We start from the raw sequence: 13,953 nt of genomic DNA on the forward strand, positions 1-13,953 counted from the left end.
TGGGCAACACAGCAAAGTCTTGTCTCTACAGAAAATAAAAAATTAGCCAGGCATAATGGCTCACGCCTATATTCCCAGCTAACTGGGAGGCTGAAGCAGGAGGAATACTTGAGCTCAGGAGTTTGAGGCTACAGTGAGCTATCATCGTGCCATCGCACTCCAGCCCAGGCAACAGAATGAGACCTTGTCTCAAAAATAAATAAGACCAAAAGAAAAGCACCCATCCAGACCCTCAAGGAACATAAATAATAATAAACAATACAAGACACTGTATAAATTGCTAAATTATGAGAAATCATCAGGAAATGCCAAAGGAATTCAGAGAAAATGTTTTACAAAATGAATCAAGATGTCAAAACAGGTCCTAAAAAGTCATAAATCTAAGCACTGATATAAATTAGATAAAAATTGAGATATGGAGATATTTTAAAAGTCTGTCCAGGTATGGTGGTTCATACCTGTAATCCCAGCACTTTGGGCAGCCAAGGCAGGAGGATTGCTTGAGCCCAGGAGTTTAAGACCAGCCTGGGCAAATAGTGAGACCCTGTCTCTCCAAAAAAAAAAAAAAATTAATAAATAAATTAAAAATTTAGCTTAGCCAGGTGTGGCGGCACATGCCTGTAGTCCCAGCTGCTCGGGAGGCTGAAGTGGGAGGACTGATTGAGTCCAGGAGTTTGAGGCTGCAGTGAGCCATGATCGCTTCACTGCACTCCAGCCTGGCAGCAGAGTGAGACCCAGTCTCTAAAATAAAATAAAATAAAATAAAATACAATGTCTATTTGATTCACTAAAGCAGTTATTTAAAACTTGGGCTGCGGCCGGGCGCGGTGGCTCAAGCCTGTAATCCCAGCACTTTGGGAGGCCGAGACGGGCGGATCACGAGGCCAGGAGATCGAGACCATCCTGGCCAACACAGTGAAACCCCGTCTCTACTAAAAAAAATACAAAAAACTAGCCGGGCGAGGTGGCGGGCGCCTGTAGTCCCAGCTACTCAGGAGGCTGAGGCAGGAGAATGGCGCAAACCCGGGAGGCGGAGCTTGCAGTGAGCTGAGATCCGGCCACTGTACTCCAGCCCGGGCGACAGAGTGAGACTCCGTCTCAAAAAAAAAAAAAAAAAAAAAACTTGGGCTGCTTCTCCCTTCCTTTTTAAAATACACACTCAATAGTGGGCTTTCCATTAACTCAGCATAATACCCAGAAAATATCTGACTTTTTTTTTTTTTTTTTTTGAGATGGAGTTTCGCTCTTGTTCCCCAGGCTGGAGTGCAATGGTGTGATCTCGGCTCACTGCAACCTCTGCCTCCTGGGTTCAAGTGATTCTTCTGCCTCAGCCTCCCAAGTAGCTGGGATTACAGGCATGCGCCACCACGCCCAGCTAATTTTTTGTATTTGTAGTAGAGACGGGGTTTCTCCATGTTGGTCAGGCTGGTGTCGAACTCCCAACCTCAGGTGATCCACCCGCCTTGGCCTCCCAAAGTGCTGGGATTACAGGTGTGAGCCACCGCTCCCGGCCCTTTTTTCTTTTTTTAACTGCTCCTTGAGGAGCAGGGCTAACTCATAGGCAATGCCCCCAGAGTTGGCCTATATTGTCTTAAAAGTGGAAGAAGGGAAGAAGTTTTTGTTAACAGTTTATCTACTAGGACCAGACACAGTTGGCACACACCTGTAATCCCAGCATTTTGGGAGGCCAAGATGGGTGGATCTCTTGAGCCCAGGAATTTGACACCAGCCTGGGCAATGTGGCAAAACCCCCATCTCTACAAAAAATACAAAAATTAGTTGGGCCTGGTGGTGCATGCTTTAGTCCTGGCTACTCTGAAGGCCGAGGTGGGAGGATGGCTCGAGCCCAGGAGGTGGAGGTTGCAGTGAGCTGAGATTCAACCACTGCACTCCAGCCTGGGTGACAGAGTGAGACCCTGCCTCAAAAATAAAATAAAATAAGAAAAGAAATTTATGTCCTAGAAAGAAATACAGTAAAGTTTCAAAAAAAAAACCACATCAGCTACTTAAGAAGTAACAGTTGGTGTTAACAACAAAGCAGTAAATAGTTGAGATATGTTTAAATTGGAAATGACCATTTTTAACTGGTTGTGGAGGTTCTAGTGACAGTTCCATCTCCCCTATCCTGCTGTCTAAATAATTTCCTACCTTCCTTGATGCTCTTTAGGGGCTAAACTTAAGACTACACATTCGTTCTGGTGTTGTGTTTGCATTTTACTTCACTGGATAAATACTCTAAGAGAATTTAATAAAGGATATTAGAATAACTGAAGAAGATTAAGCAATTTCATTTTTTTTTTTCCTTTTGGTTCTTTCTTTGAATTCTAGTCTCATCCTCTTTTTGGTAGCTTTCTATTAAAGAAAAACTGAAAATCTGCTGATAAAAATAGAATGCATTCTGGTATTGCAGGAGAAATTAGAAAAGAAGTTGGTAGGTAACATTTGAAAGAGGTGTCATTTAGTAGGAAAAAATCAGATTAACTGGATAGAAGTAAAGAATGAAGTAGGTGGAGGCAATTAATTAATCTAAGGCCGCAAATAATAAGATATAATAAGAATATGGAGAATAAGTAACTATAACTCAGTATGAGTAGTATTTTTTTTTTTTTTTTTGAGATGACATCCTGCTCTGTCGTGCAGGCTGGAGTACAATGGCGCGATCTCGGCTCACTGCAACCTCTGCCTCTTGGGTTCAAGCAATTCTCCTGCCTCAACCTCCCAAGTAGCTGGGATTACAGGCACCCGCCACCACACCTGATTTTAAAAAATTTTTATTAGAGATGGGGTTTCACCATGTTGGTCAGGCTGGTCTCAAACTCCTGATCTCAGGTGATCTGCCTGCCTTGGCCTCCCAAAGTGCTGGGATTACAGGTGTGAGCCAACGTGCCTGGCCCAGAGTAATCTCTTTCAGACAGACAGAGATGTTCCGTATTCGCTTCAAAGGGCATCTGTCCACATCTCCCCTAGAACTTTGCTAGACTGATTATTCTTTCTCCTCTGCTTATCTTTAACCATTTGCTTTTCACTACTCCTCTGCCCACCAACATACTCGTGTGCCAACCGTTTGAAAAACAAAACAAAATACCCATCCTCAGCACAACTATTTCCTCTGCCCAATAGTCGTTTTTAGTTTTCTTCACATCATTGTTTTACCAATGGTGGCTCAACCCCCTGCTTTCAGACCAACTTCTGACCTTGTCATCAACTTCTGACCTTAGAGAAGATGGACACAGCTAATTCTGCCCCTTCTTTTGGAAACATTTCCTGTTATTCCACCTCTGACAGCTTTCAGCGTCTTTAATGAACACTCCTTCAATGTTAGGCATTGCCAAGTTTTCTGTTTTCTTCTTGCTGTAAAACTATGGATGAGAAATAATATCCATCTCCACACTTGCCACTGAGAGGTTAGACATTTGGGAAAATATTATTTCTAGCCCCAATTTCTCTTTAGAGCAGCACCAGCCTTCCATTTTTAGTTGCTGTTGCTAATAATAACAATAAGTAATGTATATGTTGGTTACTTTGGGCCAGGTACTTTTCTAAGCACTTTAAATATATTTACTATTTCATGAACATTTCTACTTGGTCATTTCTTGATCATCTCAAATTTCATGAGACTTAAAGTGAACTTGTTATTCCACATTTCCCTTACCTCCTGGCTACTTTCCAAACCTGCTGCTTTTTCCTCCTCTTCATCTTGGCTAATAATATATCCAGAATCAGCAGTTACCTGATAACCTTAAAGTTATTTCTTCTTATAATTAATCCCTTTGTTTAATGATAACCAATAATAAGCTCTGAAAGAAAGCAATTATGTTCTAGGTACTGTGTTATCTCATTTAATCCTCACAACCTATGAAGTAGGTACTATCATTATCTCCCAATTAATATATGAAAAATGGGAGATTCACAGAGGTTAAGTAATTTGCCCAAGGTCACATGGCTTGATAAATGAGAAAAACCAGATTCAAAACTAGGTTTGTATGACTCTACAGTCTGTGCTGCCACAAAGTCCCGTTGATTTTATCTCTGAAATGTTTGTCTCCTGATCCCTTATTTCCATACCTCTTGCTAGTAGCATAGTTTAAGGCCTCTAATCCTCTTTCGCAAGAAATACTACCAACCTCCTAAATTTCTTTCTTTCCAGGATCTTCCCTTCCAATCCACTTTATTTTCATCAAAGACAGTATTGGGTGTTTTGTTTCTTTGTTTTGAGACTCTGGGTGACTCTGTCACCCAAGCTCGAGTGCAGTGGTGTGATCACGACTCACGGCAGCCTCAACCACCTTGACTCAAGAGATTCCACTTCTGGCCCGTAAGTAGCTGGGACTACACTACAGGTGTGTGCCACTGCACTGGCTAATATCTTTATTTTTTGTAGAGAAAGGGTCTCCCTATGCTGCCTAGGCTGGTCTCGAACTCCTGGGCTCAAGGGATCCTCCCGCCTCAGCCTCTGAAAGTGCTAGGATTGCAGGCGAGAGCCACCTTACCTTGCCAAAGTAAACCTTCGATGATCTTTTGTTGCAAAATAAAGAGCAAACTCTTTATAATGGCTTTACAAAATTCCTTTACAATTCAGTTTCTTGATCCACATTCTCTTTCATTCTTTTCTTTTTTTTCGAGACCGGGTGCTCCCACCTCACCCTCCCGAAGTGTTGGGGTTACAGGTGTGAGCCACCATGCCTGGCCACGACTGGCTTCTTCTGTACATTAATCTTGCAGGCCTATGGAATATTTCAGCTGTAGCATAAACAACCCACTAGCAACTTCCTCATGTCTCTCAATTAAAAACTCCTGAAAGACAATGCATCCTTTTGAGCCAAGTCCCAGAAGTTACTGGTTTTCTTAGCCAGTTAGATAGGCCCAACTTGGTTAGGTAGTTAACTCTACTAGCTGTGTCCAATATGAGCTATGTCTATTGGACATCATGGGTTTGCAGAGATTTTTCTGAAGGAGGAGGGGAGAGGATGGGCAGAGCAGACCCACATTATTACAGAAAGATAGAACCAGGGTTCCACCCCAGGTCTTCTGACCTCCAGTCAAATACTTCTTCCACTTGAAGAAGCAAACTATTAAAATTTAAAAAGTTAACATGAGCTGTTTTCACTTTTTCCATTGAAAAGCTACTAGCAGGCTACACATATATTACAATCTGAATCGATACACTACGCATACATGTAAATATTGACTGATTTCTTTAGTACAAATAAGTTGGTATTCTTGATAGGTCTTCATTATTTGTCACAAAGATAGCAAACTGTTCCTATGATGGTATCATTGAAGGATTTTGTGAAAACATTGATTTTTAACCTTACTTGGCTTAGAGAAGCGGTATAACAGACCAATCTACAGTTTAAGCACAGACAGGGAGATATGGCAACCCGGTTTTTTCCCCTACATAGGCAATATTAACCTTGGGTTGTGGGCAAAAGCAAGCCAAGTTTTCTGAGCAGGAAAGCAACAAGAGCAAAATGAAACTTCTGAGATAAAACCATTTGCTGCTGTGGGCCTATAGAAGTGGGAGAAACGAATTTTCATAAGCCTTTAGAATGATTAAGACCCTTTAAGAATAAATTAATTCAAAATTGTGGAATATTATTGTAATATGAGACAAGTGGGAACTTTTTTTTTTTTTTCAAAGAGGGTCTCGCTATGTTTCCCAGGCTGGAGTGCAGCAGCTATTCACAGGTGTGATTACAACCTTGAACTCCCAGACTCAAGTGATCCTCCTTTCAGCCTCCCAAATAGCTGGGACACTGGCTACTTTTAATTATGCAAATCTGGCTGTATTCAACCTGGGGTCAATACAACCTACAGGACAAATCGTGTCTTTCATCAGTTTGAACATATTGCAGGTGCTGAGAAATTCCAAGTATTACAACCTAAAATGATATTATTTAGTGTAGTAGATTTAAAATTTTTCTCTGTCATCTGACCCTAGATGTTCATCTGACCCTAAATGTTCACATGTATAGCACACGGTCAGGCGTATACCCAGGATTATGCATTTCAGAAAATACATAAGAATCCAAGTTTGTGCAAGAATTGTCTTCCTGAGTGGGATCTAATTAAAATACAAAACGAAACTAAATATCCTTATTTTTGAAACGAATTACTTATAATGTATCTCAAATGTAATTATTGACACACCCTCTTCGATAAAAAATTAAATTCGAAAATTTATACAAGAGCTTTGGGAGTTAAGATGAACAAAAATATATTTCGTGGGAGTTTTGAGACAAGAAGGAATACATTCAAACACAAAATAAACTATCCTGAATTTCTTCTGGATTGTCATTCTTGTAAAATTTTAGATATTGCACATTTTCATAATTTAACTCATGGCAGTCCCAACATAAAACAACTAGTCCTCTGCGGGAATTGTAACTAGATGAGCGGCAACGGTTTGACGCGGATCCGGGCGGGAGCAAGGCAGGGAGAGAAGGAGCGGCCTGCCCAGGACATGCAGCTTATCTCTAGAGAAACGGGTTTTGCAGCACAAGGTAGCCTGTGTCCGATTCATCTATTTTCTGCCTTGCTCCTTCAAATGGAAACCTAACAAAGACCACAGGCAGCCGAGGGCCGCAGCCGCAACCCTGGTCACCAAGCCCGAGGAGTGGCCGCACGCGGGGCAGCCGCGTTCTCCAAGCTGCTCGTCCCGAGCTAGCGAGATCCCAGCCTGACAGGCGACGCCGGCAGCTCCCGGTCGCGACCGAGCAGCGGCCAAGGCCAGCTGACGGCCCAGCCGGTCCCTCGCGTGCTCTGGGCACGCCGAGCCTCCACACTCACCATCTCGATGATCTTGGTCTTCCGCCCCGTCTTCCTCTTCAAGGTGAATATGTACTGAGCCAGCACCACCCCCGCCACCAGGGCGCACACGCTGGCGCTCGCTACCGCGCCCACCCTCGCCACGGCCGCGCGGTCCATGGACGGGGCCCTCATGCGCGTCCCAGCAGGAAAAAAACAGGCAACTCGCGGAGACTGCGAGTCTCAGAAGCGCGGGATCCCAGAGCACCAGGGACGAGCCCGCGACACCCCGCCCCGCGCAGCTCCGCCCCCACGAAGCCCCACCCACACGCCATCGATGGGAGAGGCGGGGACGCGGCGGGAGGGGCGTGGCTTGTGCCCGGAGCCCAGGCTGGGGGCGGGCCTTCCGCAGACTCAGGGTCTCAGGAGCTGCTGCCAGGGCAGGGCAGAGTATTGCAGTAATTATCCTTCTCTGCTAATGAGGATTAGGCCGTGGTTCACTCGAGCCCCGCCCCAATAGAAATCTAATTCCAACAGCGGCCCACTCAGAAGTCGGTCGCCACCTTTGCGCCTCAGCCCCTCTGGACTCCGGCCCCCAGAAGGCGGTGCGGCACGGTGTGACCTGCGCAGTGGCGTCCGTTGTAAGTGCTATGACAACCGGGCGAAGACGGCTCAGAATTAGGCCGGGGAGGGTAGGTGTCCCTTCCGCCGCGGCCGTCGGGTTTCTGCTACATCCCATTCGCCGCCTCCGAAATCCTTTCCTCCTCTGTGTGAGCAGAAGGGCTTGCAGTTGTTCTCTCCTGCCTAGTGTCTTCCAAGGGATAGATGCCATTTCCTCTGCTGGTCTCTGGGGGTGACGAGGGGCGCAGCGGAGCTTCTTGGGAAAATCGCTCCAACTCTGTGGAGCTGGTGGTGCTGCCTGGTGGGGCCCCCTCTTCCTGGGACGTGGAACAACTTTCAGCCGGAGGACGAGAGGAAATAGTTGTAGGAGAGGAAAAATTGTTTCCTTCTAGCCTTTTAGATTATTTGGCTGGTCTACAAATTACATTGATGTAAGACAGAGGAACATGAGAAAATCAATTTGTCGACCGAAAGGTGAAATAACAGGCACTAAAACTTAAAGAAATCATTGTTAGTTTTATTATCGGCCAAGTTTGAGGACTTAAGCCTGGGAACATAGACTCAGTATAGACCGAGAACGTGTCCCAAAGTAAGTTAGCTGGGAGTATAACCTGAGGAAGACTGAGTTTTAATACTGTAATATTTGATTATCAATATCCATATTACTGTGTCATTTTGTCTCCAGAGTAATTTTTTATGAATCCGGTTTTGCACCAAATAGCAATATGACTTAAATGTTGTCTGATTGTGAGGCCTAAGATGGTCACAGCCTCATTTATCTTTCTTCCTCAACAAAAACATCTTTTTTTTTTCCATATATTACATATTATTTTGAATGGGTAGAGACTAAAGCCATGTTTCTATAATTTCAGGATTTTAAACATTTTGTAGACAATAACATTCGTCTTGAAGCTGTGTACAATCTAAAACAGAAATGGAGTTCCAAATTTTGTTTTTGTAATACGGCCCATCAACTGCACATGGGAAGAATGTGGGTACTCTGAAATGTGATGTATATTTTAACTAGTTATACTATATCATAGGTCTGATTATCATATATATGAGATGTTAAAGCTGTAGGAGTAAAGTCTATTAGACTACAAACCCTGGTAGTAAATTTCCAGGAGGAAAGGGGGTCCATATGTTTTTGTAAGTGTAAACCTTGTCTTTCTGAATCTAAGAGGGTTGGCCATGTTTGGAGGCCATTTCAGCTTCTATGTGAATTAACATATTAATTACTCTTATTGAAAGAGATGAAAGATCTTGATATGGTTTGACTCTGTGTCCCCACCCAAATCTCATTTTGAATTGTACTTCCATAAATCCCATGGGATGGACCTGATGGGAGATAATTGAATCATTGGGGTGTTTTCTTATATACCGTTCTCGTGGTAGTGACTAAGTCTCACAAGATCTGATGGTTTTATCAGGGGTTTCCGCTTTTGCATCTTCCTCATTCTCTCTTTGCCTGCTGCCATCCATGTAAGATGGGACTTGCTCCTCCTTGCCTTCTGCTATGATTGTGAGGCTTCCCCAGCCACGTGGAACTGGAAGTCCAATTAAACCTCTTTCTTTGTAAATTGCCTAATCTAGGGTATGTCTTTATCAGCAGCATGAAAACAGACTAATACAAATCTCTGCAGGAACTACAAAATACTGATGAAAGAAATCAGGCCAGGTGAGGTGGCTCGTGCGTGTAATCTCAGCACTTTGGAAGCCCGAGGTTGGGGGATTGCTTGAGGCCACAAGTTTGAGACCAGTCTGGGCAACATAGTGAGACCCTGTCTCTGCAAACTCTGCAAAACCAAAGAAATTAGCTGGGCATGGTGCTGCGTTTCACTCTTGTCCATGTGAAGAGACCACCAAACAGGCTTTGTGTGAACAACAAGGCTGTTTATTTCACCCGAGTGCAGGCGGGCTGAGTCTGAAAAGATAATCAGCGAAGGGAGATGGGGTGGGGCCATTTTATAACATTTGAGCAGGTAAAGGAAAATTACAGTCAAAGGGGGGTTGTTCTCTGTCGGGCAGGGGTGGGAGTCACAGGGTGCTCAGTGGGGGAGTTTTGAGTCAGGATGAGCCAGGAGAAGGAATTTCACAAGGTAATGTCATCAGTTAAGACAGGAACAGGCCATTTTCACTTCTTTTGTGATTCTTCACTTGCTTCGGGCCATCTTGGCATATAACCTAGGGGATACGATGGCTTAGCCTGGGCTCAGAGGCCTGACACTGCCTGCCTGTAGTCCCAACTACTCAGGAGGCTGAGGTGGGAGGATTGCTGGAGCCTAGCAGTTGGAGGCTGCAGTGAGCTATGATTATGGACTCCAGCCCTGGTGAAAAGTTCAGGAGATTGAGACCATCCTGGCTAACATGGTGAAACCCGTCTCTACTAAAAACACAAAAAATTAGCTGGGTTTGGTGGCGGGCACCTGTAGTCCCAGCTACTTGGGAGGCTGAGGCAGGAGAATGGCATGAACCCAGGAGGTGGAGCTTGCAGTGAGCCGAGATCATGCCACTGCACTCCAACCTGGGCGACAGAGCAAGATTGCGTCTCAAAAAAAAAAAAAAAAAAAAAAAAAAAAAGTGAGACCCCTGTCTCAAGAAAAAAGAAAAGAGTGGAAGAAAGGGAAGGAAGGAAGGAAAGAAAAAAAGAAAGAAAGAATAGATGACACAAACAAATGGAAAAACACCCCATGCTCCAGGATTAGAAGAATTAATGTCATCAAAATGACTGTACTGCCCAAAGCAATTCAAATTTAACAATACAGATTCAGCAAATACAGATTCAGGAATACAGATTCAGCAAATGCCGATTCAACACAATACCTGGCAAACTACCAACATCATTCTTCATGGAATTAGAAAAAACAATCCTAAAATTCATGTGGAACCATAAAAGGGGCCAAATAGCCAAAGCAATTCTAAACAAAAGGAGTAAAGCTGGAGGTATCACATTTTGACTTAAAATTATACTACAAAGCCATAGTAAACAAAACAGCATGGTACTGGTATAAAAATAGACATGACACATAGATCAATGGAACAAAATAGAGAAACTAGAAATAATGCCCCATATCTACAAAAACCTGTTATTTGACAAAATATACACTGGCAAAAGGACACCCTATTCAATAAATTATGCTGGGATAATTTTAGAGCCATATGCAGAAGAATGAACCTGGACCCCCATCTCTCACCGTATACAAAAATTAACCGAGAGGGATTTAAGACTTAAATGTAAGACCTGAAACTATAAAAATCCTAGAAGAAACCCTGGGAAAAACTCTTTTGGACATTGGCCTAGGCAAAGAACTTATGACTAAGTCCTCAAAAGGAAACAACAAAAACGAAAAACAAAAGTTGACAAATGGGACTTCATTAAGCTAGAAAGCTTCTACATGAATAAACAAATAATCAACAGACTAAACATACAACCTATAGAATGGGAGAAAAGATTTGCAAAGAATGCATGTGACAAAGGGTGACTATTCAAAATCTACAAGAAACTCAAACTATTCAACAAGAAAAACCATTAAAAAGTGACCATACTGCCCTTGACATGAAGGACAAGAACAAACATTTTTCAAAAGAAGACATACAGATGGCCCAAAGCATATGAAAAAATGCTCTACATCACTGGTCATCAGAGAAATGCAAATCAAAACCACAATGTGATATCATTTCACACCAGTCAGAATGGCTTTTAAAGTCAAAACACAACAGATGCTGGTGAGGCTGTGGGGAAAATAGAATGCTTAAACACTATTGGTGGGAATGTAAATTAGTTCAGCCACTGTGGAAAGCAGTTTGGACACTTCTCAAATAACATAAAACAGAACTACAAGTCAACCCAGCAATCTCATTACTGGGTATATATTCAAAAGAAAATAAATTATTTTGCCAAAAAGACACATGCATCACAGCAATATTCACAAGAGCAAAGACATGGAATCAACCTAGGTGTCCATCAACAATGGACTGGATAAGGAAAATGTGGTACATGGACATGATTCAATACTACACAGCCATAAAAAAAAGAACAAAATCATGTCATTACAGCAACATTGATGAAGCTGGAGGCCATTATTCTAAGCAAATTAATGCAGGAACAGAAAACCAAGTGCTGCATGTTCTCACTTATAAATGGGAGCTAAACATTGAGTACTCATGGACATAAAGATATATATAACATATTTTTATGTATAAATTATATAAATTATTTACATAATGTATGTATAAATTATATGTAAAGTATTTACATAATATATGTATAATAAATTTATACATTATATACATCATATATAATATATAATATAAATATAATATATAAATTTATAATATAAAATGTAACACATATATAAAATATTTATGTCATATGTAATTTATATAATATATAGTATATAATACATATTATATATGACATATATTTGACATAATATATAAATATGTATTTTATATATTTATTATATATAATGTATAATATATATAAAATGGACTACTAGTCATCCATAAAAAAATAATAAATCGTGTTTTGTAGCAACATAGATGGAACTGCAGATCATTTTCTTTAGTGAAATAACTCAGAAACAAAATTAACTTTTTTTTTCTCACAAGTGGGAGTCAAACAATGGGTGCACATTAACATACAGAGTGGAATAATTGACATTGGAGACTCCAAGTGGTGCAAGGGTAGGGGGGCAGGATGAAATACCACCTATTAGATACAATGTATACTATTCTGGTAATGGGTGCACTAAAAGCCCAGATTTTGCCACTACTCAATATATCCATGTAACACAACTGCATTTGTACCCCTAAATCCATAAAAATAAAAAAAACAACTAAAAAAATGTGAGTTGGGACACATGCTCTTTTTCACTCTTAGACCTTAACATTTTCCCTTATAAATTAAGCAGTTTAGTGATTCCTACTGTGTGATTCCAGGTTACGTTATACTGTTTTTTTTCCAACCGCAAAAACAAGGTTTCTGTCCCCTCAGTCAAGAGATACTGTGACATGGCACACAGGTTGGTGCTGTCTTTTCTCATACCTGGGGACCTTGCACGGTAACTGATATCTATATTTATAGAAATACAATGATCCATTTGTCAAGTATTAAAAATAGACCAACGAGATCTAGAATTGGGAAGGACTTTCTGAATGTTCCTTTCTAAATGGGAACCTAGATAGTATATTATACTATTTCAGATAGTATATTATATCTGAAAAGAAAGTACCATAAGCTGTAGGAACATTAGATTGGTTCCAAGGGGTTGACATTAGAATACCAATGTCATTTTGATATGGAAATGGAAAATAAGAGTCTGTCCTATATTTATGTTCATCAAATTAGTTATTTCCCAATGTATGGTGAGGGTATTGAATAAAGGAAGGTGTTTGGCGGGGAGCAGACATGGGCAGACCTACCCCAAAGTCCACAGAAGCTGAGAGGCTGAAGACAGAGGCTGACAAATCCAGTTACAAACAGAAGCCATGTCTGTGTCTTCAGTGGCAGTAAGACAAGATGGTGGATGCCCATTACCATGACCCCTCAGACCCGAGGCTTATATACTAGTGGAAAGGGGTGGTTTAGAAGGAATGTGTAGGACAATTGAAGTATAGTAATATGAAGTTTGTTTGACTTCAGGGCAGGATTTATGGTAAGTACTTGCTCTTCCACAATGAGCAATAGATAAACTGGAAATCTTAGAGGCCTTCTCAGAACAAAGAATATCAGAAAAGCCAACATGGTGTATTAGCTTTTTTTGTTTGTTTCTGAGACTGAGTCTTGCCCTGTCACCCAGGCTGGAGTGCAATGGCACGATCTTGGCACACTGCAAACCCTGCCTCCCAAGTTCAAGCAATTCTCCTGCCTCAGCCTCCCAAGTAGCTGGGATTACAGGTGTGCACCACCATGGCCAGATAATTTTTGTATTTTTTTAGTAGAGACAGGGTTTCACCATGCTGGCCAGGCTGGTCTCGAACTCCTGACGTCAGGTGATCCACCCGCCTCGGCCTCCCAAAGTGTTGGGATTACAGATGTGAACCACCATGCCCGGCCAGATTAACTTTTAAGATGGAGTTGTTTTGTCCTCCACAGAGGGGGTGTCATTAAATATTTAGACAGTGTAAGAGGAAAGCATGAGAGTAGAAGGCATATACAGAAGAAATTGTTGTTTTATTTTGTTTTTTGATGAGGTCTTGCTATGTGGCCTAGACTGGTCTTGAACTCCTAGGCTCAAGCGATCCTCCCAAGTATCTGGGATTACAGATATGCACCACCATGCCCACCTATAGCAGAAATTTATTGTATGGGATTGGTTTAGTATCTTGAGATACACTGTATACCCTGTTGTTGTCTTCTTCTTGTCTTTGGAGGAGTCAGGAGTCTTTGAACATTTTAACTGAAGATCTCCAGAGGGCTTAGAAATCCATTTAGCAGTTGGGGCTTTTTTAAAATAAGAGATGTGAACCCAAGAGTCAAATCCTTCAAGTTTAGCTGCACAATGATTAGTCAACAGTATCTAATAAGGTTCCTTCCAATGAGGCTTAAGAGAGTCCTTTAGCTGATGTATTTTCCAATAAATG

The 13,953-nt window shown here is 41.8% G+C and overlaps 2 protein-coding genes across 3 annotated transcripts in view; one reads left to right on the forward strand and one right to left on the reverse strand.

The window, feature by feature from the left end:
• Positions 1-7,021, reverse strand: part of LOC105475846 (5'-nucleotidase, cytosolic IIIA) — a 49,859-nt gene extending 42,838 nt beyond the window's left edge. The window contains exon 1 of one of the 2 annotated variants that reach the window (XM_011731394.3): positions 6,790-7,021. In XM_011731394.3, the coding sequence (XP_011729696.1) occupies positions 6,790-6,942 (153 nt within the window). In that variant the 5' untranslated portion in view covers positions 6,943-7,021. The remainder of the gene's footprint in view (positions 1-6,789) is intronic. The other variant, XM_011731397.2, reaches the window with a different exon arrangement.
• A 399-nt stretch (positions 7,022-7,420) lies between these two features.
• The window catches only part of LOC105475849 (Bardet-Biedl syndrome 9), a 555,557-nt gene continuing 549,024 nt past the window's right edge, over positions 7,421-13,953 (forward strand). The window contains exon 1 of the mRNA XM_011731402.3: positions 7,421-7,439. The gene's annotated coding sequence lies outside the window, so the exon portion shown is untranslated. The remainder of the gene's footprint in view (positions 7,440-13,953) is intronic.

This window comes from Macaca nemestrina, chromosome 4, assembly GCF_043159975.1.
Source record: "Macaca nemestrina isolate mMacNem1 chromosome 4, mMacNem.hap1, whole genome shotgun sequence".
NCBI classification, from domain to species: Eukaryota; Metazoa; Chordata; class Mammalia; order Primates; family Cercopithecidae; genus Macaca; species Macaca nemestrina.